The following is a 26,902-nucleotide window of genomic DNA, read 5'->3' on the forward strand; positions in this document are numbered from 1 at the left end:
ATAAGAACTTACATTTGTTTAGTATCATAACATTGTCAAAATTTTTTCACATATGTATGATCTATACAGAACCTTACTGGATATAACAGAATGCTGTCCCCATCGAGGAAAGCCTAGATTAACACCAACAAATTCAATTCAGTTTAACGGGTATTTATTTATTGAGTGTCAACTGTGTGCCCACTACTCTGCCAGGTTTTGAGGTACAGAGGAGAGTACGACAGACATAGGCCTACTCTTGTGGAGAGTCATCTCTGCTTTCCACAGCAAACTGCAGGGGCCCCACATTTTCCTCCATCACATCAATGTTTTGTTCCCCTCTTTTCCCTCTATATGATGTAGCATTATCCCCATTCTGTAGGTGAAACAGAATCCTGTCATGTGGCTTACCTAAGCCCACACAACTGGTATGAGGCTGGAACTTGAAACTGTTAATAGGAAATTTTAAAAGCAGGTTATTAAAGCTCAAAGAAAGCATCATGTGTTCAGGTGGCCTGAGAGGTTAAAATCGCTGAGTGTTTGCTAAAAAGAAAGAAAAAAATCACTAACTTCCCTATACTTAACTTTTCTTATTTGTCTGAACCCACTTCCCTCAGTGTTCAGCAGCACTGATCTGCCAGGCAGGTGTCACAGGAGGTTGCTTCTATAGCATGATTTGAAGAACACCAGTGAAGCATTGGTTCCAATATATTTCTGTGAAGTAGTGCTTAAAATTCCACCATTAAAAATACATTCCTCTTTTAAAATGCAAATAATCTCAGGAGGAACATCCCAAATCCCTAACATACAGTGCTGTGTTTATGGAAAATGCTGAGTAAATATTTGTTGGATGATTGAGTTAGTTTATTTTATTGCTGATTGATAGGCTTAGGAATAAATGAATTCACTGGGTATTTGCAAGAGGAGGTGCACTGAAAAAGGGCTGAGGAGGATCTGGAAACCAAATGGGGAGAGGACAGTAGAGTTTGCTATCTCTTACAGAGGATTTATCACTGTATGATGGGAGCACGTTGCCCAATAGACACCAAGAAGCTGTATTTTGGGGGAACTTCTTTCAAAATAGTGCTTCATTATGGTATTCCTTGCTGTTACAGACCATCCTTAATTGCTTCCCCCTCATAATGGCTTATTGCCAGAGAAACACTCACGTTTTATTCTGCCCCTGTTTATGTCCGGTCATGATACCTCCTTTGGCACAGAAAATGCTCAGGAATTCAGTTTGGTTTTTACGAATAGGAATGTGGTTGGAGGTGGAAGTAAGTAGCAGTAGGCTCTGAAAAAATTGCAGTGAGGCAGGCAGAACAGGTATAGAGTCGATTTTTATTTCCTTTTCTTGCTTCTCCCCAAGTTCTCACTATTTTCTGAGTGCTTAGAGAACTTAACTCAGACCTATTTCCCATTATTTGTGTTGTATTTTTATGGTTAGATGTTAGAGAAAGAGAGAAAGAATTCATACCACCCCAATGATTGATTGATTAATTGACTGATTTTATAATTCTTACCAACCCCAGTGATTTCAGGGGTAGTTGCATATTAACAAAGGAACTTATGAAATTAAATGAATCATTGCTTAGTAACATTCGGTTTCTAGGACAGTGTCGGGAGGTAACAGGAGGGCATAAAAATGATCTTAAGATGCCTCTCATTGGCACTGTGCATCTTCCCAGAGCCAACGAGTCAGGTCATTGATTCTTATGCTGGTAGTAATTCCAAGGTAGCAGTGGGTCCTGTGATACTTTTTTTTATTTTTTGTTTTTTTAGTACAGTCTTTTTCCCCTTTGCTTTTGACTAGAAGTATATCAACTCATTATGATGCACACTAGTTATTTCCTGCTGGTCAGCAGGTCAGGATGTATCATCTTTCTTGTCTGTAAATGGACCAGTAACAGCCTAACTCTAGAACTGTGAAGATTAAGTGCATTACTGTAAGTAAAGCTTTTGGCATAGTTGCTGGCACATTGTAAGTGCCTTATAAATGTTGGCCATTATTATTTGTCTGCTTATATTACTTCCTTTTAGTTACTAAATTTGTTAGTATAATAATAATACATGCTTATGCTAAAAAAATTTAAACAAGAAGAAATGAGGTTAAGCTTATATCTAACCTTCCACACAGTCCTATTCCCCAGGTGAATCTTCTGTTGATATTTCCTTATGTATACTTGCAGAAACTTTCTGGATCATCTCTTATCCCTCCAAGATTGTGCCAAGGTTGTGATGACACCTTTTCTTCATCCACCCACTCTTTCAAGATGTGTATGATCTTTGTAGGATGGTACTCATCTGAACTTTATTTATAGCTAACTTTAATTATGTTCTTAAATGAAGTAATTACTTTAAATCTGAGGGTTCTAACAGGAGTCCTGACTCTTTGGTAATGAATTACTGAAAGCAATGGGCAGGGTTGGAGGCAGGGCATTTGCTGACAGGAAAAAATGGGAAAGAAAGAAGAAGGGAATCGGACACCAGTAGTGAAATCTTACCAATATAGACATGGGAATCAGACTCACCACGTGTTTTGCCAGGAATGAGCTATTAAAATGCATGAATGGGGGGGAGGTTATAGCTCAGTGGTAGAGCATGTCTTAGCATGCACAAAGTCCTGGGTTCAATCTCCAGTACCTCCATTAAATAAATAAATAAATCTTATGACCTCTGCCCAAAAAAAAGAATTATAAAAATAATTAATTAAAAAAATAATAAAATGCATGAATGCTGCTGGGGAGGAGCACTGATGAATGCAACACATCCTTGATCAATCAGAAAGATACCTTTAATAGAAATTTCTTTCCTTTAATGTGTAATGATCAACATTAGAAAGTGGTGCCTTCAAGATTTGGACTACCACTCCAAAACAAAAAGAATGGCCTAAACAGTGGCTTTTAAATGTTTTGATTGTGACCCATAATAAGAAATACTTTTATATACATAATTATACATGTTTATAACTGAAATACCATACCACCTGTCAGTGTATTTTTCTATTCAATTCCATGTAAAAATATTGTTTACAGCCTGCTGAATTAATTTCATGACCTAATTATTGTGACCAACATTTGAAAAGCACTGTCTAGAGTATATAACATTAGACAGAATACCGTCTGGAGGAATGTGATGGTGTGTCTCATTACCTGCTGCTCACTTGGTAGTGCTGTGATTTCAGGACTTTATAATCATAGAATTAGCTTTGGACCAACGGCTATGCCCATAGCCCATACCCATATTGTAAATACTTAGACACTGTGTGTGGTGATGGATGTTAACTAGATTTATTGTGGTGATTATTTTGCAATATATTCAAAGGTTAGATGATTATGTTATACACATGAAACTAATATACTGTTATATGTCAGTTATACCCAATTAAGAAAAATTGTTAAATACTTAGATAAAATTAGAAGAGGAGTTTGATTCTAAGAACTGCTGATATAGTAGAAATAGTACTAGGATGTTTCTATTATATACTGACTTTCGATCCTAGCTGCACTTTAGAATTATATGGGAAGCTTTTTAAAAATGTTGTCCAGACTCTTCCCATTGAAGCAGAAACTTTGGGGCAGTGGCCTGGATGTTGGTATGTTTCAGAGTTCCTTAAGTGTTTCTGATATGCAGACAGAGCTGAGTATCATTGTGCTTAGGGGAGGAGGGAGCAAGATGAAAAAAGTAGAGGATTTCCTTAGTAAGAAAAAGATTGCAGTGGAAAGGAAAACTATTTTTATTTATACCTTGCTTATTTCCAAAATGGGTTTGAGGTAAGTTGTGAAAGTTGCCACTGTACTGTTAGGTCCTTAAGGGCTCTGGAACCCTCTCTGGGTCCTTGAGACTTGGAAGGGCCACTGCTGGCTTCCTTGTTTTGTGGTTGTCAGTCTTTAGTTATCCTCTTAATCTTCACTGCCGACCAAGTCCTGTCTTCACTGTCTCTCCACTCCCCTGGTGGGGGTACTCTTTCCTTCACTGTACAGAGGAGCCATCACTAGAATGGTGAATAAAGTTGAGAATGCAAAAAAAAAATTGCCAACCTGTCATGGTCTATTTACCATGTCATGTACTGTTCTAAGCATTTTACATACCTTAACTAATTTTATCCTCACAACAACCCTGTGAGTTAGGAGCTTTTATTCTTCCCATTTTATAGAGGAAGGAGTTGAGGCACAGAGAAGTTAAGTAACTTGCCTAAAATCATATAGCTAATAATGTGTGGAACTAGGAATTGAACCTAGGCATTCCACTCTCCTAAGAGGACATGTTCTTAAATACAGTGAAAGATATATGCAATAAAACTATGAAAGCAGGAATAAATATTGGGAGATACAATAGAATGGCTAGGATAATTGGTCAGATTTCTAATTTAAGGTGAATTTTTGCACTTATATTAGGTTTAACTTTGGGCTTTCTGTAGACCAAAGCAGTCAGAGATTTTGGCTCTCAGTTAGCATGCCTTACGTGGTTCCATTGTACATGGTTTGCGGTTATATGGTACATGAACATGGAAGAGCCTTCACTTGGGTTCCTATCTCAGTACTGTAAAATTTAAAAACCACTGGAGAAAGTGACTACTGAGGTCATTTTCAGCTCTAAGCTCTATGTATCTAACCCAGCTTGTATGTTACGTTATAGTATCTGCAATTAATGAGCAACTTGAGGGCCAATATCAAATTCATCTTTGCTCATTCATTCATTTGTTCATTTATTCATTCATTTGTTCTTAGTTATATAAGAAACTTTTATTGAGCAGCCAGTTTGTTAGGCACTATACTTGGTGCAGGGGACATAGAAATGAGCAATACATAATTATCCCCAGAAGTTCACAGTGTAAAAGGAGAAACAGACTTGTAGGCAGATAACTTCAATGCAGAATAAGTATAAAAATAAGAGTGTCCATTACCTTTCAAGAAAGGTGCAATAGCTCTGCTTGGGTGGAGCAAAAAAGGTTATGTAGAGAAGATGTTGTATCCCCAACTCCTAGCACAGTAGGTTCTATAAATATATATTGAATTGAATTGAATGAGCTGGCCATTGTCTTAACTAAGTTTCTGTAAATGTTATGCTGGTGCTTTAATGGGAACATATTTCCAATCTGAATATGGATGAAAATAGAGAAATAGTCCTCAAGTTATCAATAAACTTGACTAGACTACGTGTCTTAAAAGGCCACCTATGCCATAAATACAATGTGTGTGCTTCATTATTATTTGAAGATGTGTTTGTTTATTTTGTCTCAAATAGGTAATACATATAACATACCAATTCGTTTGTGGATTCTGGATTCTCACCCTTTTGCTCCCCCCATTTGCTTCCTAAAGCCAACTGCAAATATGAGAATTTCAGTTGGAAAACATGTGGATGCTCAAGGCAGAATATACTTGCCCTATCTCCAAAGCTGGAGCCATGTAAGATCAATATGTATTTTCTTTTAAAAGTTTCTGTTTTTTTGAATGTTTATCTTTGATCCTAATGGTACAAATAAGTTACTTAATTTTCTTTCAGTGATATTCTTCATATGGTCTTTAGAAGTAATTTGAAATTGAGCTCCCTGGGGTCACCCAAGCCCCAGAACCCTGATGACGGCATGAAGCTGCTCTCTCCAGGTCTGGGAGCCAACCGTTGTTTGCTCCCTGTCTGTTTATAGTCCCTGCTGTTTGATAAGGCAAATAAAAAGCTACTAGCAAAATATTGGGGCATTATTTCCTAGTCCCTCCCTGGTAAAAATACATAATACATGTATTTATTTATACTTTTTCCTCTTTTTTAACCTGTATATAAATTGAATCACTGCATGTAATCTTCTATTACATGCTTTGTTTTAACTGAGCATTAAGTTTTAAGTTTTAAAAATCCCACAATGATACATATAACTGTAGTTTATGTGTTTTACAAGTCCTCATAATTATGCAGTTTTGTATTCTGTAATTTTTCATCTATCATTATGGAGCATTTTCCCACATTAAACAATATTTTTAAAACAGATGGTTTTTATTGGTTGCCTGATGATCCAGTGTAAAATATTACATTATATATTTATAAAATGCCCTGTTAGAAATTTGATAATGAGCATCCTTATATATAAATACATATAAATATAAATGTGTATATCTTATAAATCTTTAATAATTTCCCAATGATAAACCTCTAGGAATGGAATTATTCGATCAAAGTTTAAAAATTCTTATATATTCCCAAGTTGGCCTCCAAGAGGTAGACAAAATGTTGTAATTCTATCATCAATAAAGATTAGTGTAGAGGGTACCGGTTTTAAGTACCCTTGCCCTAACAGAAGACATTGTCATTAAAACAATACAAACTTTTCTTATCTCTATGGTTCATTTACTTAGAAGGATGTAAAGTGTGCTCTCATTTCTGTAAGTAAGTAAAACTTTTGTGAAAGGATATTATAATACATGTGTATGTACCCAGAAATTTGTAAGACAGGAGGACAGGGATATGTCAGAGATGAGTGAGGTTGAAGTAAAGGATGACATTAGGATTATCACTTCTTATTTTATATACATCCTGTAAAAAAGTGTGTAATTGTGAATGCATATCATTTTGTTTTATGGTTTTCTATATTTTTCATACGTATAAAGCTTTTTAAAAGAAGAAGAAAAAGAAATAGAAAAAGAAAGAAAGATATACCAAATTGTCAGTAGAGGAGTTTAGGTGGGGAAACATTGACCTTTTAGTTTATGAACTTGTATATTATTTGCATTACTTAGTGATTTAAATAATAAGATTGCCAGTTAGATGTGATGAATAGGGCATAATAAAAATTTGTCAGCTGGAAGGACAAAAATGATGTCTTAATGTTTAGTTGTTTGGTTATTTGAGAAATTGAAATCTTTTTTCATATATTTGTTTATCACATGTTTCTTCTTTTTTGAATTGTCTGTTTATCTCTTTCATCCATTTTTACTCCCCTTTTTTAAAAAAAAACAAACCTGTCGTTTAACAGCATTTTAACATCTGTGTCCTGTTGGGGGAATTCATCCTTCCTGTTTCCTCTTTCTGGTTTTTTTTGGCATCTCTTTGCATAATTTTGTTTGTTTAGTATATAGTCTTATAATCTAGTTGAGGTTGTGCTTAATTTCGGTTCAGACAGTATTGATTTCGTTTACTATTCTGAACCTCTTTATTATAAGCTAAAACTTGTGTTAAGAAGACATTATATTATTTAAATGACCTTATTTAAAAGTACTACATTAACTTTAAGTTCCACATGCAGTTGGAATTATATAGAGTTTTGGAACTAAAAGGAATCTAGAGGTTGTCTAGGCCAAAGATGCCAGACATTTTCCCCAAGAGATACAGTGTGCTCCATTAGGCCTGTAGAATTTTGTTTGAACAGCACAGTGGTTTTGTTTTGCTTTGTTTTGTTTTATTCTTGATAAGAATTTGAATGACGATATGGTATACTGTTTCCAATTTGCCACAATAACCATCTCCCCAAATTTTCTTATACTTGAGAACTTCACACATTATGTTGTCTGCTTTTGAATTTTTTATTCTAATGGCCTCATCCTCTCAAGTTATAAATAGTAAAACCCAGATTCTGAGAAATTAAGCAATTTTTAAAATGAGCAAGCCACTATTCCTAATAATAATAATAATAAACATATTTATACTCTCAACATATGATTTGCATACATTAGCTCATTTGTTTCTCATATTTATTGGAATTTATTAGTTACATTGTGTTGATGATACTGATGCTCAGAGAGATTAAGTGAATTTCACTAAAATTGCTTAACCAGTTAAATTAAAAGAAACAGTACTGGATTAGATAAATACTTTAATCAGTATTAATTTTCTGATTTGATAATAGTTATATAGGAGAATGTCTGTTTTGTTTTGCTTTTCCTTTTAGGAAATATATGCTGAAGTATTTGGATGTGTAGGGGTATCATATCTTCAGTATACTCTCAATTGGTTCAGAAAATAGAGAAAAAGGGACTAAGAAAGCAAATGTGATAAAATGTTAACATTTGAGTGATCTGGGTGAAGAATATATGGAAATTCTTTGTACTATTTTTTGCAACTTTTCTGTAAGTCTGCAATTATTTCAAAATAAAAAGTTAAAAAAAGACAGACAAGGCCATTCCCAAATGTAGGTGCTCTGCTAGTACGCATATGCATGCTATTTTCTCACTTTTTTGAGATGTGGATTTAGCATTTCTCCCTTTATTTTTCAGTTAAAAGAATTAAGTAATTTTTCAGTTAAAAGTATTAAAACAGTGAAAAGTATCACATAATTTGTATGGTGGTTTTCAAAAAATGAGACCATGAAGCAATACTTTTGGCTAATCCTGTAACAATGTATAGGTTAACAAGGTAGTATTCTTTAGGAAAAATTTTGCGTAACTTTTACCTTTGTGTATGTTCTGCAGCCTAAATCTGTCATTGTTGGATTAATTAAAGAAATGATTGCCAAGTTTCAAGAGGAACTTCCCCTGTATGCTTTATCATCATCTGACGAGGCACGGCAGGTGGACTTGCTAGCCTATATTGCAAAAATCACTGAAGGTTTGTGTTTTTATTAAGCAGAGAGCTATGCGTTTACAATTTCTCACTAATATCTTTTACTTCTACTACTTGATTTCTATAAATAAATACATACTTGTAGTATATGTACATATCTGTGTTGAATCAAAAATTCGTGTAAGTTTATCATGGGGTATTACCATACAGTTCCAATGAATATGGTTTCTTAAAATGTAAAAGATTACTTTTATACTGACAGACAAAATAATTCATGTTTTGTTCAAAACCACTTGATATATATATAATGATTCCAAACCTTTTTCATTATATGTTTTATGTGACTTTTTGCCTCATTCAGTATATTGGACCAAAAAACCTATGATTCTCATTGTTTTTCATTGAGGATAAAGCAGAATACCTATGCTTGCAAAATTTAGTAAGTGTTAAACATTTTTTTGCATTATAGACTAGAGCAGTAAGAATCACAGTGTTTTTCAGAATTATGGAAATCCTATTTTTTTAGAGTCATATAATTTTTGAATGTTTGGAAAGATATTTTCTTTTTTAAATGGTAGCCTCTATTTATTAGAATATTTAATATGAGATTCCTGTCTTTCTTGCATTTCATTTGTCCAGCAGTATTTTTGAGTGCCTATTATGGAGTGCCTCATACCATGCTTTCTGTCCAAGTTATTGAAGTTTGGTGTATTTTTTTTAAGATGCTAAAAAGATTTTTGATATTATTTTTAGATTCTCATGATAATCCATTTTTCTTGCTAGGTGTCTCAGATATAAATTCAAAGAACTGGGCAAATTATGAGAATAAAACAGTCAATAAAATTACTGTGATTGGAGGTGGAGAACTGGGAATTGCCTGCACGTTAGCAACTTCAGCAAAGGTATGTAAGCATAGTGGTTATAATAAATACATCTGTCATATTGCTACACTTAGGCAGTTTCTGTTTAATACACAAGAAATAATGGCTTCCTTTTGTCATGTGGGAAAACCTCATTTTGCCTTAAAATATATTTAGTAAGTTGACAAAAAATAGCTGAAAGCTCTCATCAGTAATGTTGCTTCTTAATTAGTAGTTAGTCATGGAGTAGGCTTTGAAAATGTGTTTTGAACAATGGGCTCATCATCCTAATCCAAGAGAAACCTCAACTTGACATTCATCTGACTTAGTCACAAATTCTTTTTTGTTTTCTGAGTCATGCTGCTTTAATTAAACTCTTTATTTAATATAATACTTAATTTAGCTCTTTCTAAAATTAGCATTTTTTAAAACAGTTGCCTTTTCTTGTGTAATTGCTCCACTTTCTTTTAGGATCATAGTTCCTGATTTGGTATTTTCCACTAGTTTGAGATTTGCTAATTTTTCCATCAGTCCTTTTTACTAGATCTTTTCTGTATAAATTATTTTCAGAAAGGCTTAAATCCCTCTCCAGAGAGGTTCACAAGACCCTCCAGGGCCCAGTATTTTGGTAATAGCATGTCTGTGTCATTTGAGGGATGTAGCCCAGAATAGACGAACTTTCCCTCTATATGTTTATTTGGTAATTGGCGTTTGGCTTTATTTTCTATTCAAATTTGATTGTTTGCCATCTAAATTCTTCCTTTTATATTTAAGATCACATGTGTCTTGGAGGTAGGTTCTACTTCATTAATTGAATAATAAAATTGTATCCAGGGAGCTAGACGATTTTAAAACCTGGCTGTTCAGAACAGTATATGCTAACTTTTGACATACTATAGTTTCATTTCCTCCACCATCTGAATGCACTCTTCTTAATTGGAATTTGAATTGTTTGCAGTTCTTTTGCTACTAAATAGAATGCTTCTATAAACATTGCCTTACAAGTTGCTTATTTTCTTGTCTGAATTTTCTTTTAGGTGTACATAATCTCAGAAATAGTACTAGTGAGTCAGAGGGTTTGGATGGTTTTTACGGTACTTATTACATATTGCTAGATTACTCTTCAGAAAGGCAGAACTAGTTTATGCTGCTAATAACAACGTGCCCATCAGCCTGAGTTTTGACATCCCTGGCAGTATACTGAGTTTTATCCATTTTATTTGTTTTTGGTAAGTATAAGAAGGCCCCTTAAAGTCATATTTCTTTAACTGTTAGAAGTCTATCAGGATTTCTTTTTTTTAAACTTTATTTATACATTTTTAATTAAAACAATAGGCATAAACCAAAAAGAAGGGGAAAAAAATCAGGATAAAGTGTCACTGCCATTTTGTTTGCAGGGAGGTATCAGGAAATGGAACAAATTACCAGGAAAACATTCTAAGATCATCCCAAAGCAGCTAGGTTACATGTTACATGTAAATGCCAAAATTCGATATTAGCCCACTTAATCTACAAATGAAAAAAGGGAGTCAAAGTTTATCCATTTAGTACAAGACTTTTTACATTAAATACACGGTGATTCATTTCTCAGAAAGTGATAGCAGTAACTCTTGGAAGAAAGAAGGCCGCATCGCACGATGACTAGAAAGGCTCCAGCGCAGCCCCGCAGCCGCGCTGCGCTCGTCTGTGCCGTGCGCTGCTTGGGGCGCTGCTCTACTCTGGGCGCTGTGCGTCTCAGCGGAACGCAGGACCGCACGTGGGCTTTAGAGAGGTAGCAATAGTTGTATTTTGGCTTTCATTCTAGATGCATAAGGTAGTTAAGGCGACAGTTCAAGCATGTTAAGTGAAGGTAGTTAAAATTTAATGATAATCAACACGCTTTCTTGCAAGCTACAAACACTGTATAATGCTTACCTGGAATGGAACCAGTGTTTCTTAATTGGTGTTTTACACACAGAACTAAAAAGAAAAGTAATCATTCTAAATGTACTATGGTAACACGATAAAAATGCAGATATACCATAGAACTAAAGTAATGTGAACAGCACTACTTGATTCCTAAGATAAAGGTGATTGATTCTAACAAAAAAACTGAGTCTGTATCAATCATCTTAATCACGGGGCTTGCAAAAGCATCAGGCTTCCAGTAAAGAAACTAGCCTACGACAGTCAGTAAATCTGTAAAACCAGGATGAGGCTACAACTGTCTTGAAGTCTGAACAAGATATCAGATCAAACCGTAAGATTCCCAGCCCTACTGTAAGACAGAAGGTCCTCATGCAGCATGTGCTCTCTGGCTCCTAGAAAGCTTTGTGTGCATAATATGAAGTTAAGTTTCCAAGGAAGTAAACTGGAGAAGTTCAGCGAGCATCGCTGTGCGGTGACTCTTACACCTCAGGAATGGTGTGATCCATCAGGCTCTTCATGATGCTTGGGGCGATCCGTTTAATAATACGTTCAAAGATAAAAGCAGGCATGATTATAGCGGTAACTACACTCCCAGCTGTTGACAGTATGCCTGCGATTTGAGAGTCCTTCAGTCCAATGACTTTCTGCCCGTTGACCTTGCAGATGTTGTGTTCTGTGAGAAGCCCGTTTCTGGCTGCAGAACTGTCTTTCACTATGGATATTATCTTCCCGTTTTTAAAGATAAAGCCGACATGTCTGATATTGTCCTTTTGCATGGTGATTGTTCATTTAAAGGGCCTGTCACAAATGGTCACGGTCACCTTCTCTCCAAAGGCCTGTTGGAGCACTTTGTGTGCCCTGTCGGAGCTCCAGCCCTCACAGTTCTCCCTGTTGATCTGGAGCACCTGGTCCCCGAATCTCAGACCAACCAGTGAGGCTGGGGAATTGTCCTGGACTAGCTGAACAAGTAAACCATTATCTGTTGATTTAAGACTGAGCCCAATTTTTCCATCTTGATCCTTATACAAAATGACTTCACGTATCTCTTGCTTAATTTCTGCTCTGTGGATTCCAACATCATTACCAGTTATAGGAGCCACCATATATTTCATACTGGAAGGTCTTGCTACCATCTGCCCCTGAATTGGTGCTCCAGGGACCATGCCCATATTTGCACATATTTCTTCATTTAAACTCAGGCCCATGTACTGAGAGAGCTCAGGATACAGTTTAAGATAGAGATTTCCATCCTGAGATATGGGAGCCGAAGCCTCAAGACAAAATTGCTGGGTTGGCAGGGTTTGCAGAAAAGGCAATTTGAGCCTGAATCACTTTGTCTACCTTCAGGTCTTCAAGACTTTTTTTTTTTAATTTTTTTTTGGAGGGGGAGGTAATTAGGTCTATTTATTTATTTTTAGAGGAGGTACTGGGGATTGAACCCAGGACCTTGTGCATGCTAAGCATGCGCTCTACCACTTGAGCTACACCCTCCTCCACTTCAGATCTTCAAGAGATGGGTACAGAGACATTTTTGCAGGATTTTGCTAGCCGCAGCCTCCGGTCACTGGCTTGAACTTCCGAGACCCCACTAACAGTATTTCTTTGTCTGTGAACTGTCTAGATAGAAAATTTTTCCCATTTTCCTTTTAAACATAAATATTTTTGTACAAAGTACAATATTCAAGTGGTGCAATAATATTCAAGTAGTGCAGTAGTAGTCATAGTAGCAGTAGTTGTGGTGGTAGCAGCAGTAAGTAACCTTTACTAAATGCTTACTAGGAGGTGGGCACTCGTCTAAATACTTGATTCATTTTTACAACAACCTTATGGCTTAGGTACTATCATTACTGTCATTTTACAGATGAAGAAACCAGGGCATAGGGAGGTTATCCAACTTGCCAAAGTCACACTATTAATAAAAGGAGCCAGGGTTTGAAGCTAGGCAATCTATTTACAGAGCTTGCATTCTAGATCCTTACTATCCAATGTATGGCATTGGCATTATCTGAGATCTTATGAGAAATACATAATATCAGGCCCTACTCCAGATCTAAGGAATTAAATCTATATTTTAACAAAATCCCAGGTGATCCATGTGCATCACTGATCTATTAAATGGTGATCCCTTAAAGCTTGAGAAGCTCTACTCTAAGCAACTATGTTACACGCCTCCTTGTGGTTGTAGTTGTTAGTGATAGACATTTAGGTTGTTTCTAGTCTTCTGAATATCTTTACACGTATTATTTTACATATGTACTAATAAACTTGTAGGATAATTTCTACAAATGACGTTGATGGATTAAAGGATTTATTGTGTTTTTAAATTTGGATAGAAATTGTCACATTACCCCCTGTATCAATTGTACAAGCTTATTCTCATACCCACAGTGTATGAAAATACCTATTTTCCTGTACTGCTGTTATTAAACTTTGGGATCTTTGCATGTCTGATAAATGAAAAATGGTAACTCATAGTTTTCTCTGCATTTCTCTTATGAATGTGGTTAGCATTAATAAAATTAATAGGTGCAATATAGAGAGGACTGCTCTCTGCCAGCACTGCATCTCAGTAAATCCTCATGACTCCATAAATAAGACCGAGTTCAGTGATTTGCCTGGTGTTACAGAGTTAGTAAGTAGTATAGCTGAGTTGTTTTCTTAACTTGTACACTTCCTGCTTCATAGTCTAGTAGATCCCTGGGTGGTCTTGCCCCTGCACCCTAAGATAGGAGAGATGCTTATATCCCTTACTACTTTGGAAAAAGGACTTCCACAAAGGTAAACCGACTCTTAGGAGTTTCCATCCTGTCGTTTATGATCAGCCCACCATGACATCCAGGGAGCCGTCTACAGGCATGTGGAATATTTTCTGTGAGATCTCTGGGGAGAGAGGTGCATGATAATTGGGTTTTATTTTAGCTCTATGACTATTATCTCTTTTTTCAAGGGAAACTTGGCATTAGTGTTGATTTTCATGCTAGAAATGAGGTGCTAAAAGAAACCCAAAAAGTCACTCAATTCTTTCAGAATAGAAATTATGACCTAAAATGGAAATATAAACTCAAGAACAATAGCAAATGTATTGAGTGCACCATATAATCTTTATTACTCATTATCCCCTCAAAACAAACCTGCAGTCTGTGACTTCTGACTTAAGCCCTGTTAGATCCCAGTTTTTAGTTACACCTAAATGATCACATTATTCAAGTGCGTAATATTTTCTTGCTTTCATGTCTCTTTTACTGCTGTTGTGTTACTTTTCCTTTGTAAGACAGCACATGAGGCCTATGCATTCATTCTCGCTTAGCTCTCACTTCTGAATGAATTTAAACTGAGTAACTGGCCATGTCCAGTGTAATGCTGTTCTTTTTCTTATTGTACAGGGCATTGCAGACAAACTGGTCCTTTTAGACCTCTCAGAAGGGACTAAAGAAGGGATGATGGATCTTGACATCTTCAGCCTGCCTAATGTGGAGATCAGCAAAGGTCTGGTTATTCTGCTTTAAAGATTTTTGCCTTGTTTGCTCCTATATTTCAGTCCCAGAATTTTTTTGTAGACTTTATTTTTTAGAGCAGTTTTAGGCTCAGAGTAATATTGAGAAGAAGGTACAGAGATTTCCTGTTATCCCCTGCCCCGACCCATGCATAGCCTCTGCATTGTCCATATTCCCTACCTGAGTGGTACAATTGATGTACCTACCAACATGATTATCATCCATAGTTTAGAGTTCACTCTTGGCTTTGTATATTCTATGGGTGTGACAAATCTATGACATGTATCTACCATTATAGTGTCATACAGAGTAGTTTCTCTGCCCTAAAAATCCTTTTGCTCTGTCTAGAGTCCTAGAATTTTAATGCTGAAAGCACCGTAAAGATCATTTAGTCTACATCCCTCATTTTACATATTGGGAAACTAAGATTCATATAAATTAAAGGATCTACCCAAAGTCATGCAGAGACTGCAACTAATTATGTTAAAAAGAGTCAGATAAACAAATAACATTCAGATTGTTTACAAGGGTTTATTCTTGGTCCCTGGCTTATACCTTAGTATAAATTTGTTTTTTCTGATTGTTTCCTTTTTCATAACATACTGGTTAAGAACACTGATTTTAGAGTTAGATAGATGGAGGTTTGCACACTATCTCTGCTACATAATAGCTCTTACATTTGTCGGATTATATAATTTCTCAAAGTTCAGTTTTATTATCTGTAAGGTGGGAATTAATACCTACCACTTGGTGTATAGCAGAGTGCTAAACCGAGATTTTTTTTAATTCAATTCACATTGCTTTCACTAAAAATATATTGTTAAAATAAGTTTTAATAAGAACAAAAAGGGGTTTTGTACCATTAATAAATACAATTTATAATGTTAAATACAATTTATAATGTTAAAAAAGTAATTTTTATTTGACCTTTTAAATTTAAAAATGTGCATATAGTTAATAATTTACATAATATGTTAGTACAGATATGTATATGTAGGTATAAATACCATATTTTGGGATGTAAGCTTAAAAATATTTTATTACCAGGATGCATGATCAAAAAAAATGCTGGAAGACCACTGAACTAGAGAGTTTAGTCTTCCAAAGCCAGGTTATAGCTAGAGTCAGGTTGTAATATGTATAGTTGCTTAGCTTTTCTTTGCCTTTCCTTACTCAGGTCTCCTGTATCCTTGACCACATTTTCCAAATAAAATGTCAAGACATACGGTTTCACAAACCTGTATATACTAAGAACCACAGTGGGTCAAAAAAGTTGAAATTATACCTATTGGGTTTAAAAATTGGGTGTAATAATTCTGGCAAGCCTCTGGATCTCTGTAGGATACAATGGATTTATTTTCCTTCTCTGGAAAGGGTGCAATAGTTGCTTTAATGATCCTTTTGTAGGCCTCGTATAGAGGATCCCTTGGGGAGCTGGATATTCTCCTGTGCCTGTTATTTCCAGGTCCTGAAGTTCTTAAGGGACCTTTTAATTCTTGCAGATCACTCCAGGAGACTTTAGTACATGGACCCTAGGGGTTGTGAGGCTATTTAGGACCTGAGGAAATTGTTTCTTCCTATGTGTCTCATTAACCATCAATGACTATTGTTTCAGATAATTGCAAGAATAGAATCCTTGGAGTAGGTGTATATGGCATGGTGCTTGCCACCAAGTAAGGTGTTTTGAATGAATGAGCACTATATTGGGGCAGCTTTCACTTTCCCCTTGTTAACTTTGGTTGTACATTCCTGATAACACTTAATTACTATTACATGAAGTAATTTAAAATATAATGTTAACGAACATCTCATAAATATGTTCTCTGATATGAAGAAGTACATGAATAATTTTGGGAAATTAAGCTCATTTGGAAATTTTAGTAATGCCCCGTCATGACAAGCATTGGTGATTGCAACTGACTGATCATCCTAGAGTTGTACTTTGTTCCATTTGGATTTTTAAAAAATAGCTACTCTAATACTTTGGGGAGGGATATACATATGTATATATAAGCCTGTAAATCTACATACTGTACATACATAAACAAACTGTGTGCATAGACTAAATCTGGAGAATACTAAGAAATTGTTAAGAGTAGTTGCCTCAGGAGTCAGATTGGCGAAACTGGTTCTGTACTTGTTTTTTGACTTAACATTTTTATCCCTTTTTTTATTGTGCTAAAATACATATAACATAAATTTACCATTAGTAACGTTTAATACATTCACAGTGTTTTGCAACTGGTACCACTATCTAGTTCCAGAACATTTTCATCACTCCAAAAGGAAGCCCTGTACACATCAAGCAGTCACTCCCCATTTTCCCCCTCCCCGGGCCCTGGCAGTCACTAACCTGCTCTATGGATTTGCCTCTTCATATATTTCATTTCAATGGAATTATACAGTGTGTGGCCGTTTGTGTCTGGCTTCTTGCACTTAGCATGATGTTTTCTAAGTTCATCCATATTGTAGCATGTATCAGTACGTCAGTCCTTTTTATGGCTGAATAACATTCTGAATTATGGATATGCCACATTTTATTTATCCATTTATCTATCAGTTGATGTACATTTGGATTGCATCTTTTTGCTATTGTGAGTAGTGCTGCCGTGAACATTTATGTACAAGTATCTGTTTGGACACCTCTTTTCAGTTCTTTTAAGTATGTGCCCAGAAGTGGAATTGCTAGGTCATATGACAATTCTGTGTTTAAGTTATTGATGAACTTACAGTATCCTTTTGGAGATCTTTATTAACAACACATAGAGATCTGAATAGCTCTGTGTATTTCTTTGAACAGCTTCATAATATTCCATCATATGGATATCTGTCTCCCATTGGTAGACATTTAGGGTTTTTTTTTTTTTTTTTTTATATTTTTGTGATTACAAATAATGCTGCAGAGAACATTGTAATATGAAAATCTTTGTGTACTTCTCTACCTAATAGGAGAAAGTAGAATTACTGGGTCAAAAGGTATGTGTTTTTAAAATATATGTTAAATTATACCAATTTATACTCTCCCAACAGTATATGAGGGTTTTTGTTTTCTTTCTCCTGATTATTTTATTTTACATTAAACATAGCTAATGGAATAATTACCCTATGATATTATTTTGATAATATCATTTCCTGGCTGAAGACACTATTATGTTGATCTCTTATCCCATAATAATAATAATAGATAACAATTTTTTCAGGGAATGAGTAATATATGCTAGATAACTTACATATATTCACACTCCATTACTTCTCTACTTTATTTTATAGATGGCGTAGAGAGATTGTGGCTTTGGTCACACAGTAAGTGGCTGGGCTGGTGTTTCAAACCTGTTTGTAACCAATTTCTAATGATTCACTCCAGAAATAGTCTACGCATATACAAGCATAAATCTTTCTGTATATGGGCATGTGTATGTGTGTACCTGGGGAAAAAAGTGTTCGATAGTTGCAAATTAAAAAATAAGTTGTTGTTGACATATGGAGCAAAGTAAATAGCCACTGGTTCTTAAAACATGGGTTATAGATTGATCACTTGTGTGAGAATCATCAGAGTGCTTTTTAAACTTGCGGAAGCCTGGTGTCCACTCCAGGGCTATGGAGAGATTAAAGGGTTGTGAGTAGGACTCGCACTTTTTTCTTGCACTTTTGAAATCATTTTAGACATCTGCTACTCTGTTTACTTGTGAGTCAGCCTTGAGAGTGAGGGCATTTCAGTCATTCAAAGTTGAGGAAGCTAAAGGGAGAAAAGAAAAGAGAAATGATCCTGGCAGCATAGGTTAGGACCAAATTGTAGAGTCGTAAGTTCAACTGTTCACTGATGTTTAATAATATGGAGAAGCTACCTAATCCAGTTTTCTCAACTTTATGAGGGTGTGAGACTAAGTTTCTAAATATAGCATAGTGTGTAACAACACAGAAGCCAAACTGCCTAGGCTTGAATTCTGGCTCTGCTACTTACTAGCTTTATGACTTTGAGCAAGTTACTTAACTTCTCTGTGCCTCATATTACTCGTCTGTAAAATGGGGATGATATTAACCCCGTAGTGTGTTGTGGATTAGATTAAATGAGTAAATACATGTCAAGCTCTTAGAGCAGTACCTGACACATAGAAGTGGTATGGAAGTGTTTGCTGTTTATCTTTCAGTTCTAAAGTCTTCCAGTTCTTGAGGTTTTAACTCATCACCAGGCATCTACTCTGAACACTAGAACGTAAGAATTATTTAAGAGGACTCACAAAGAGCCATAATTAAAATCTGGGACTTCAGTTTTCGAATCTACCCCTACAATTGTGTTAGATTATGAGCTAGAATTGGATAATACATTTCCCAGGGACACATTGCATAAGTGTTTCCTTCTGAAACTTGTTTAGAAAAATGGCCTTAGAGGCTTAATTAAGAGTATACACCCTGGAATCTACTCAGTCTCCCTGGGATGCTAATAATCATTTATACATGTTGAGTAAACTTAAAACATTCTAGTTACTTTATTATTTTTTTTGTTGTTTCTGATGCTGATACTATCTGGCCACTGTTTTAGCATGTACTTACTGTAAAATACACTGTGTAATAGAAAGTAATGTAGCTGTAAAATAGCACATACGTGCTTGAGAACCAGAGGAGTGAACTCTTGAGAACAGCTTTTTCTAAGTAATAACAGTTGTTTACATTCAAGTCATGTTAGAAGAACCTAAAACCAAGACACTGGGCTTCAGTATAAGAAAAAGTCAGTAAAAAATGAGTCAATACATTTTACCTTGATTTGAAGATTTTCAAATAACTTTTTTCCTCTTTGGAGTAGAATCCTTAGTAAATAGAACAGAAACAAACAGCTCTATGCTGCTTGAAGTGGTCAAAGTAAATAAACAGCCTGAAGCTGTGCCTGCTAGCCTTCTTTCTGTCCACTTACTCCCACTCCTCCCACATAGCCTTGGAGTCACTTTCAAGGAACTCTAGGACTCCTAAACTCACAGTTTAAAAATCAGTGATGTAATTGATTATAGGTGTATTCTGCCTATAGCATATTATTTATTTTCCCTAAGAAAATGGTGAATTACATAAAAACCTAATTCCTTGTTTGTAGACTCTGGATCCTGTAATTTATTTTATTTTGTTTGCTCTCTTTCCTCTCTGGGGATGTGTTCTTGCTTTTAATCTTCCGGAGGCAAACCTCAGGAACTTTGTATATTTCCTATGGAGATAAGATTGATCTGGAGGCAGCTGTGCCTTAAAGCTCTCTAATTGTAGAGATGAAAAACCTGACTATCATGAACAAGAACTTGCTTTAAACATTTATCTTGAGCTCAGACTGTTTCTTTTTATTCATTAGATTTGTCTGCCTCTGCTCATTCCAAGGTGGTGATCTTCACAGTCAACTCCTTGGGTAGTTCTCAGTCCTACCTTGATGTGGTGCAGAGCAATGTGGATATGTTCAGAGCCCTTGTCCCAGCTCTGGGACATTATAGTCAACACAGTGTCCTGCTTGTTGCATCTCAACCAGGTACAAGGTTTTATTTTAAATTAATTTGATGGTCCAGTGCATCATTAGAATTGCTATTTCTTTAAAAGTCATAAAACTAGATTATAAAGGGACAGCTAAAGTATTCAGTTAAATTGCTCTTATAATGAACAATGCAGTATTTTCCATATCCTGTCAACCAGTTACTTCTCCTGACTAGCATTAACTAGAAGGTTACAAGTTACAATTTTTTGTGTAATATTATTATTGCATTCCAGGTTTTTAGTTATGCCTTTCTCAGTGTGAAAATGGTTAAACACCCGAGAGAGATACGATGGCTTATAGGAAAGATCTTTTATTACTCTGAAGTGTCAGAATGTTAGTGAGCATGCCAGAGTGCATTGTTAACATTTTGTATTTTACATTATTTTGAAATTGTTTTACTTAAAAAAGAAATTTTTCCAAAGAGCTAGGTGGTACTAGACTCAAATTGATGAACAGATTTTTTTAATGTTCCCAATATATATATGGAGTATAATACACATTTCACTTGTTTTTCTATAGTAATTAGTTGAAGGTCCCTTTAATTCCTGACAGCCTTTTGGCATTTAAAAAAAATAGTTGTAGTTTTATTGATAATGCTGTACTGCATGGTGGTGGTATATTAATCAGTATTTTAATTTAAAGAGAGAAATTCTTTAAGAATTAAGCATAAGATAAATATAAAAGAGAACTTGATCAATGAAAAAAATTATTTTTTGGTTTTATATACCCAGCTTTCATCCTTCTTGCTTAACTACTCTAGGAAGTTATCTATTTTCCACTCTTAAAAATGTATATTTAACAACAAGGTTATGTAAAATCACATTGAAACCTGGTTAGTGTTCTCAATATACATTAAAAATATGTTATGCTTCATAATGCATTTAGGACCTAAGAAGAGTATATACAAGTTCTAATATACTTGATGAAATAATAAATATTTCATTTAGGAACTAGGCTAGAAGTATATTTCTTTAAATATTTACATTTTTACCTTGTATGCAATATTTAGTGGAAATCATGACCTATGTGACATGGAAACTGAGTGCATTTCCTGCAAATCGTGTGATTGGAATTGGATGCGATCTGGATTCACAGAGGTTACAGTATATCATTACAAATGTTTTGAAGGCACAGACTTCAGGCAAAGAAGTATGGGTTATTGGTGAGCAGGGAGAAGACAGAGGTAAGAAACATATTTTTATTAGTTACACTAGTAACCTGAATCACCAGTGGCCATGATATGCATGATTCTGGGGACTCCAGAATTGTGGAGCGTAGTTGGCTTTTGTTCCACATCTGAGTGCCTTTTGTGGAACAGATCTTGTATTGTGAAGAAATTCTACAGACATGTCATTCTAATTGTACTTACTTTTCTATAAGTGAAAAGCAAGACCCTTTAGTTGGGTTTTATATTTTTATTTGTTTTTTAGCATTTTAAAATTGAATTTCAGCATCCAGGATCAATTTAAAAGTTTAATTTTCTGGAAAGCAACATTAAAAAAACCCTAAAGCATATACAGAATTCTTTCCTTTACCCTCTTCACCCTGCAACCTTGCTTACCTTTCCTAAGTTCAGACTTTCTCCCTAGGTACATCCCTATTTTTTAAACAGAATTTTCACTCTTTTTTCACGCTTATGGCCTTTTTTTCACCAGTTACTTGCTCTATGCTCTGTAACAAAAAGCATTCACAAAATCTAGTTCCCTGAACTGGAAAGCCGCTTTTCCTATCCCAAAAGAATCCTTTCCCTATTTGATTCAAGAATTTCTTTCTTTTCTCCTTTATTGTTTCCCTCATGCTATAGTCAGGTTGGTTGGGTGATAAAAGTGCTGTTTATCCTAAGTTTGTTCATTTTTACTCATTTAAACAAGTATATGAGTGTCTACTCTCTACTCACTACTCTATAAGACGTTAGTGTGATATAAAAGAGACACAGAGCATGGTCTCTTCTTTCATCATACTTAAAAATTACTTTAGAGCAGCAAGAAAAACATTTACAAGATATTCTGGCTAACAGTGAAAGAACAGGACACTATTTTACTAAGTGCTAAAATGAATATATTTTAAGCTTAACTGTTCTTAGACACTTATGAGCGAGCATTTAGCATAGGTTGAAATGACTGGAGAAAATTCTATACAGGCCATCAATGAACTGGACTTTGGAAGAATGAATAGGATTTGAATAGATAGCAAAGAGTGTGAAAGACATTCCCGGAGTGGGAGATGAGGCAAAGACACATGGTTAAGTATGGCATGTTCATCGGATTAAAAATCCAGACTGGTTGTTGCAGAGTTTCAACCAGATAAGCTTGGATAAAATCACATTTTGGAGATCCTTGAATATCTGATTGAAGATTTAGAAAGTGATTCTTAGGCAGAGGAGGGCTATTAAAGGTATTTGAGCAGGTGAATGATATGTTGAAAAGGTAATTTGGGGGAAATTAATCATTGCTTCCTCATTTGAAGTAAATTGAGCCAGTAGGTGCTGTGGGGCAGAGCACAATGTAGAAGAGAACTTCTCTGCCTGTGAGGAACTGGTCATTACCTGGAGAATTGGAGAAACATTATGCACATTAAAAGTTAAAGGAATCCAATCATAGTGCCACAAAGCAAATCACCTTCTCAAAACTATCAGAATTTAAAGCTTCCTATATGCTTTGATGCCATTAAAACAAGCAAAATATTAACAGAGGTCATGTCTGGGTTAGGGGTGACTTTTAAAAATACGTACTTTTCTGTGTTTTCTAATGTCATTATGGATATATAGTATTCATATGATTTTTAGGAAAATTATTTTAATAAAATATAGTGGTATTTTAAATCTGTATAAATCTGCACTGGCTACCTAGAAAGTTCAGAGCTAGCAAGAGTCAGGCTATAGAATAAACCTTTACAAAACCTGACAGTGTGATTCAAGCAGAAATATTTTCAGGCTCAAAATACTCCCTGATACTAAACACTAATCAATAGAACCAGGAAAGGGGAGCAAATAAGAAGTTGGAGCAGATGCGTTACGGTAACAAATGTCTGGGGATTCAAACAACCTCAGGACCCCAAATGTTACTCACTACTACCATTTGAGTTCTGGTCCATGTTGATCTCCTGCTTGTATGATTATTGCAAATCTCCTAGTTAATTTGTTCTTTTCCCTCTAGTCTACCCTGTAAATGGTGCCAAATTAACAATGATAATAGCCAAAACTTAGTGTTTGCTGTATGTTTCACATACTGATTTAGTCTTCCTGAATCACATTCCTGTTTTCAAAACTTTCAGTCTTCCTCTGACCAAAAACTCTCACTGGCTTCCTCTAACCAAACCATTAAATTCCTTTGCTTGTCATTCAAGGAGACTCAAAATACAGTCCTAATCTTCCTCCCCAGTTATAGTGATGGAGGTAGTTATGTTATTAGAGAGCTGGAAGTGACCAAGGGATCATCAATTACATTTTGTTGTGACCTTCCCAAGAGCTTATAGCTTTTCAGGTCCTTTTAGAAGGACCCAGATCTCGTACCTGTTGGCCCTGCCCCCAGGTTTGCTTCAGCCATGAGGACCTTTGTCCATTGTATTTACCTTTCCCATAATCCCTTGTCCCCCTCTCTCAGCAAATTCAAATCTCATCCTTCCAGGTCTAGGTCAAGCCCCTCTTACTTACAGTATGATGCTTTTCCTGACCACATCATTCCACAGTGATTCTTTCATTTCTTTGAGCTAAAAGCTCTTGTTAGCTATATAGTAATTAATCATACATTGTCTCAAGATATTTATTCTTTTGTTATACTGCTGTTTATTCTGATCCAATTTCAATTTTGTGTGTGTGCCTTCTTACTGAAAGTGTAAATTATTAAGCTGTTCTTTTAGTTGAAAAGTCATACATTTACATTGCAAAAGAATTAAATAGTACAAAAAGATATGTAGTGAAAAATGTCTCCCTTCTATGCAAGACGCCCAGTCCCTCTCTCTGGAAGCAATCACAGTTACCAGTTTCCTCTGCAGCCTTTCAGATATGTTTGGTGTATAGACAAGCACATGTATGAAATATAAATCATAATATAATTCTCCACCTTGTCCTTTTACTTATTAATATGACTTGGAAATGACTGCATAATAACATATATATAGATCCCATTCATTCTTTTTAACCACTGAATATACCAATATTTGTTTAATCAGTCCTCCTAATAAGATACAATTTTTGAATAATTAAGAACATTTTGAAATATGGTTGTATTAATATCTCAAATTGTAAAGAGAAAATAAGGGATGATGTGACTTGATAAATAAACTTAAGGCACTGTGCTGACTGCTGTTAGAGCTATGTAGATGAATAAGAACCTGACCCTGTCTTTAGGAAACTTAGAGTCAAAGATAGGAGACAATTATAATAAAAGGCAGTTTTGACTTGCTATGAGAGAGCCAAGAGAAATAGGATAAAAGCACAAGGAATGGAGATCTCAAGTAGGAACTAGAAATAGAGAGATTTAGATGCATGTGAATTGTGTTCACTTGAACATACTATTATGTAATATTTGACATATAAAAGAATACATATAACATATATGTATGTTTTAAAGCATAATAGTGGAACAGACATTCATGAATCCACACTCAATTTAGAACATTACAAATACTATTGAAGCTACTCCCTCACCCAGCTCCCTGTCTCCCTTCTAGATACTGCTGTCATGTCACTTTTTATCCTGTCTTCTGCTTTGTTTCAAAGATTGTTATATCTACGGGATAGGTTTTCTCACCTTGGCCTTGAAGCCAGAGCTGGATTAGAGGCTCCCTCTGCTGGTTTCGTGTGTAGACACCTGCTGGTTATATTTGCTGCATAAGTGACAACACAGTAATAGCAATTAGAATTATTTTTTACTGAGTGCCTAGTTTGTGTATGAAATGCTTTGCATATCCATTTAAACTTTAAAAATGCCTCATGAGGGAGGTGGTGGTTTTCCAAGTCAGTAGATGAGGAAGCTTAAGACTCAATGAGGTTAACTGATTTGTCTAAGTTCACACATCTAGTAAGGGCAGACCTGAAATTTGAACCTTGGTCTGATTCAAACCTGTGCCTTTCCTTGCTGTGACTTAATTAGATAATTTACTTAAGCATTTAGTACTCAGTAAGTGGTAGCTGTTGCTAAAGTGATCAATATGGCAAGATGGTGATGAATAGAAAATTGGCAAAGGGACATGGAAAAGTACACATTGAAATAAAGCAACATTAGGATTTAGAAACCGTTATAAGAATAGCAGATATGTAAGTAAACTTATTCTCTTCAGTTATTTCAGAGGCAAATGACAGTTGCAGCCTAGGGGAGGAATTACATGGCATACAAGACCCTTTAGGATCTGTTTCCTGCTTCCTTCCCCAGCTTTATCTTCTGCCATTCTGCCAAGCATTTTATGCTAGTCAGATGATCAACTTGCAGTTTCTTGAATGGTTCATGCACTCTCATGCCTCCTTGCCTTTGCACCTGATGCTTCCTTTCCCTGAACATTCATTCATTTGGCTAACTCCTGCTTACCCTTCAAGACTGAGCTTGAATGCCACCTCTCCCAGGAAGCCTTCCCTAATTCTCCAGGTTAAGTAAGTTCATGCCTCTGTTATAACCATTATCACACTGTGTTATGATTGGATATTTACTTCTCTCTTCACCTCACCAGACTGTAAACTCCCTGAGCTTGGAAAGGCCTCAGTAAATATGTTTTGAAATGAATGTATGATCCTGATACCATCTTGTGGTAACCAAAGGTCATTCATTTTCTGCCCTACCAAATTACTCAGTAGAACATATGCTTTGCAACTCCTGTTTTTAGCTGTGATACTGAAATTATATGTAAACTGCAAGTAACTCCTTCAAATGGTGTTTTAGAAATCCAGGGGCTGGACCTCAAGACAGAGTGTTATATCATCTGCTTTGGGCATTAATCTTACCTAAGGGGTAGGTGTTATATATAGTGGAAAAGAGGTCATTTTTTTAATTAAAATTTTTGGAGCCAGAGGGTTACTGTTCTTAAGGCGTGGAACCAGAAAGATTAGGATTGATTAGATTAGATGCAATATTTGAAAGGGATCCTTAAGTTAGGATAAATATACATTTAACTTAAAGTTTGAATGGTTGGGCAGTAAGTGAACAAAAAATGAAATAATTAAATTAGTTATTAACTATTAACTAGTAGTTAACTGAAAATTCTAATGACTGTGTCAGAAGCAGATTTGAACATAGTGAAGTTCTCTTTCTCTCTCCAAACATTCTTTTCTCATGGTGCTTAGAAGTCTGAACTCAGAGAGAAAAGATAAAAAAATGTGGTTTTATGTGTAATATATAATGGCAGCAATACTTATAATTAAATTCCAGACTTTTTTGTGTTGTTTATCTTTTCCTATACCTACCTTGCTCTTTTTATTCATCTTTCCAAGATCTATAAATGCTGTATTTCATTTAGCAGACATTTCCCTGTAATTTTCTATTTGTTGTGAATATACTAATAATGTAACAAATTTTTTTAAGAAAACAATTCATGTATAATCCTTCTATTCAAGTGAAACATTTTTTTAAAAAATCCCTTAATTTGTCCACATGTATTTATATATTTATGTAACAATTTTTTGTTTTGCTTTTTTTTTTTTTACTTAACAAAAAAACTTCTTGATGTTTTTCAAC

At 35.3% G+C, this 26,902-nt stretch overlaps 1 protein-coding gene and 1 pseudogene across 5 annotated transcripts in view; one reads left to right on the top strand and one right to left on the bottom strand.

The window, feature by feature from the left end:
- Positions 1-26,902, top strand: part of UEVLD (UEV and lactate/malate dehyrogenase domains) — a 44,160-nt gene that overhangs the window by 10,831 nt on the left and 6,427 nt on the right. For 2 of the 5 annotated variants that reach the window (XM_010964775.3, XM_010964776.3), the window contains 6 exons: positions 5,227-5,390; positions 8,382-8,517; positions 9,256-9,374; positions 14,624-14,726; positions 20,064-20,234; positions 21,247-21,420. In XM_010964775.3, the coding sequence (XP_010963077.1) occupies positions 5,227-5,390; positions 8,382-8,517; positions 9,256-9,374; positions 14,624-14,726; positions 20,064-20,234; positions 21,247-21,420 (867 nt within the window). Of the gene's footprint in view, positions 1-5,226; positions 5,391-8,381; positions 8,518-9,255; positions 9,375-14,623; positions 14,727-20,063; positions 20,235-21,246; positions 21,421-26,902 lie in introns of those variants that run through there. The other 3 variants (XM_045523765.2, XM_045523766.2, XR_006728203.2) reach the window with 2 other exon arrangements.
- On the bottom strand, positions 11,587-12,537 carry LOC105076576 (syntenin-1 pseudogene; annotated as a pseudogene).

This window comes from Camelus bactrianus, chromosome 10 (genome assembly GCF_048773025.1).
Source record: "Camelus bactrianus isolate YW-2024 breed Bactrian camel chromosome 10, ASM4877302v1, whole genome shotgun sequence".
NCBI classification, from domain to species: Eukaryota; Metazoa; Chordata; class Mammalia; order Artiodactyla; family Camelidae; genus Camelus; species Camelus bactrianus.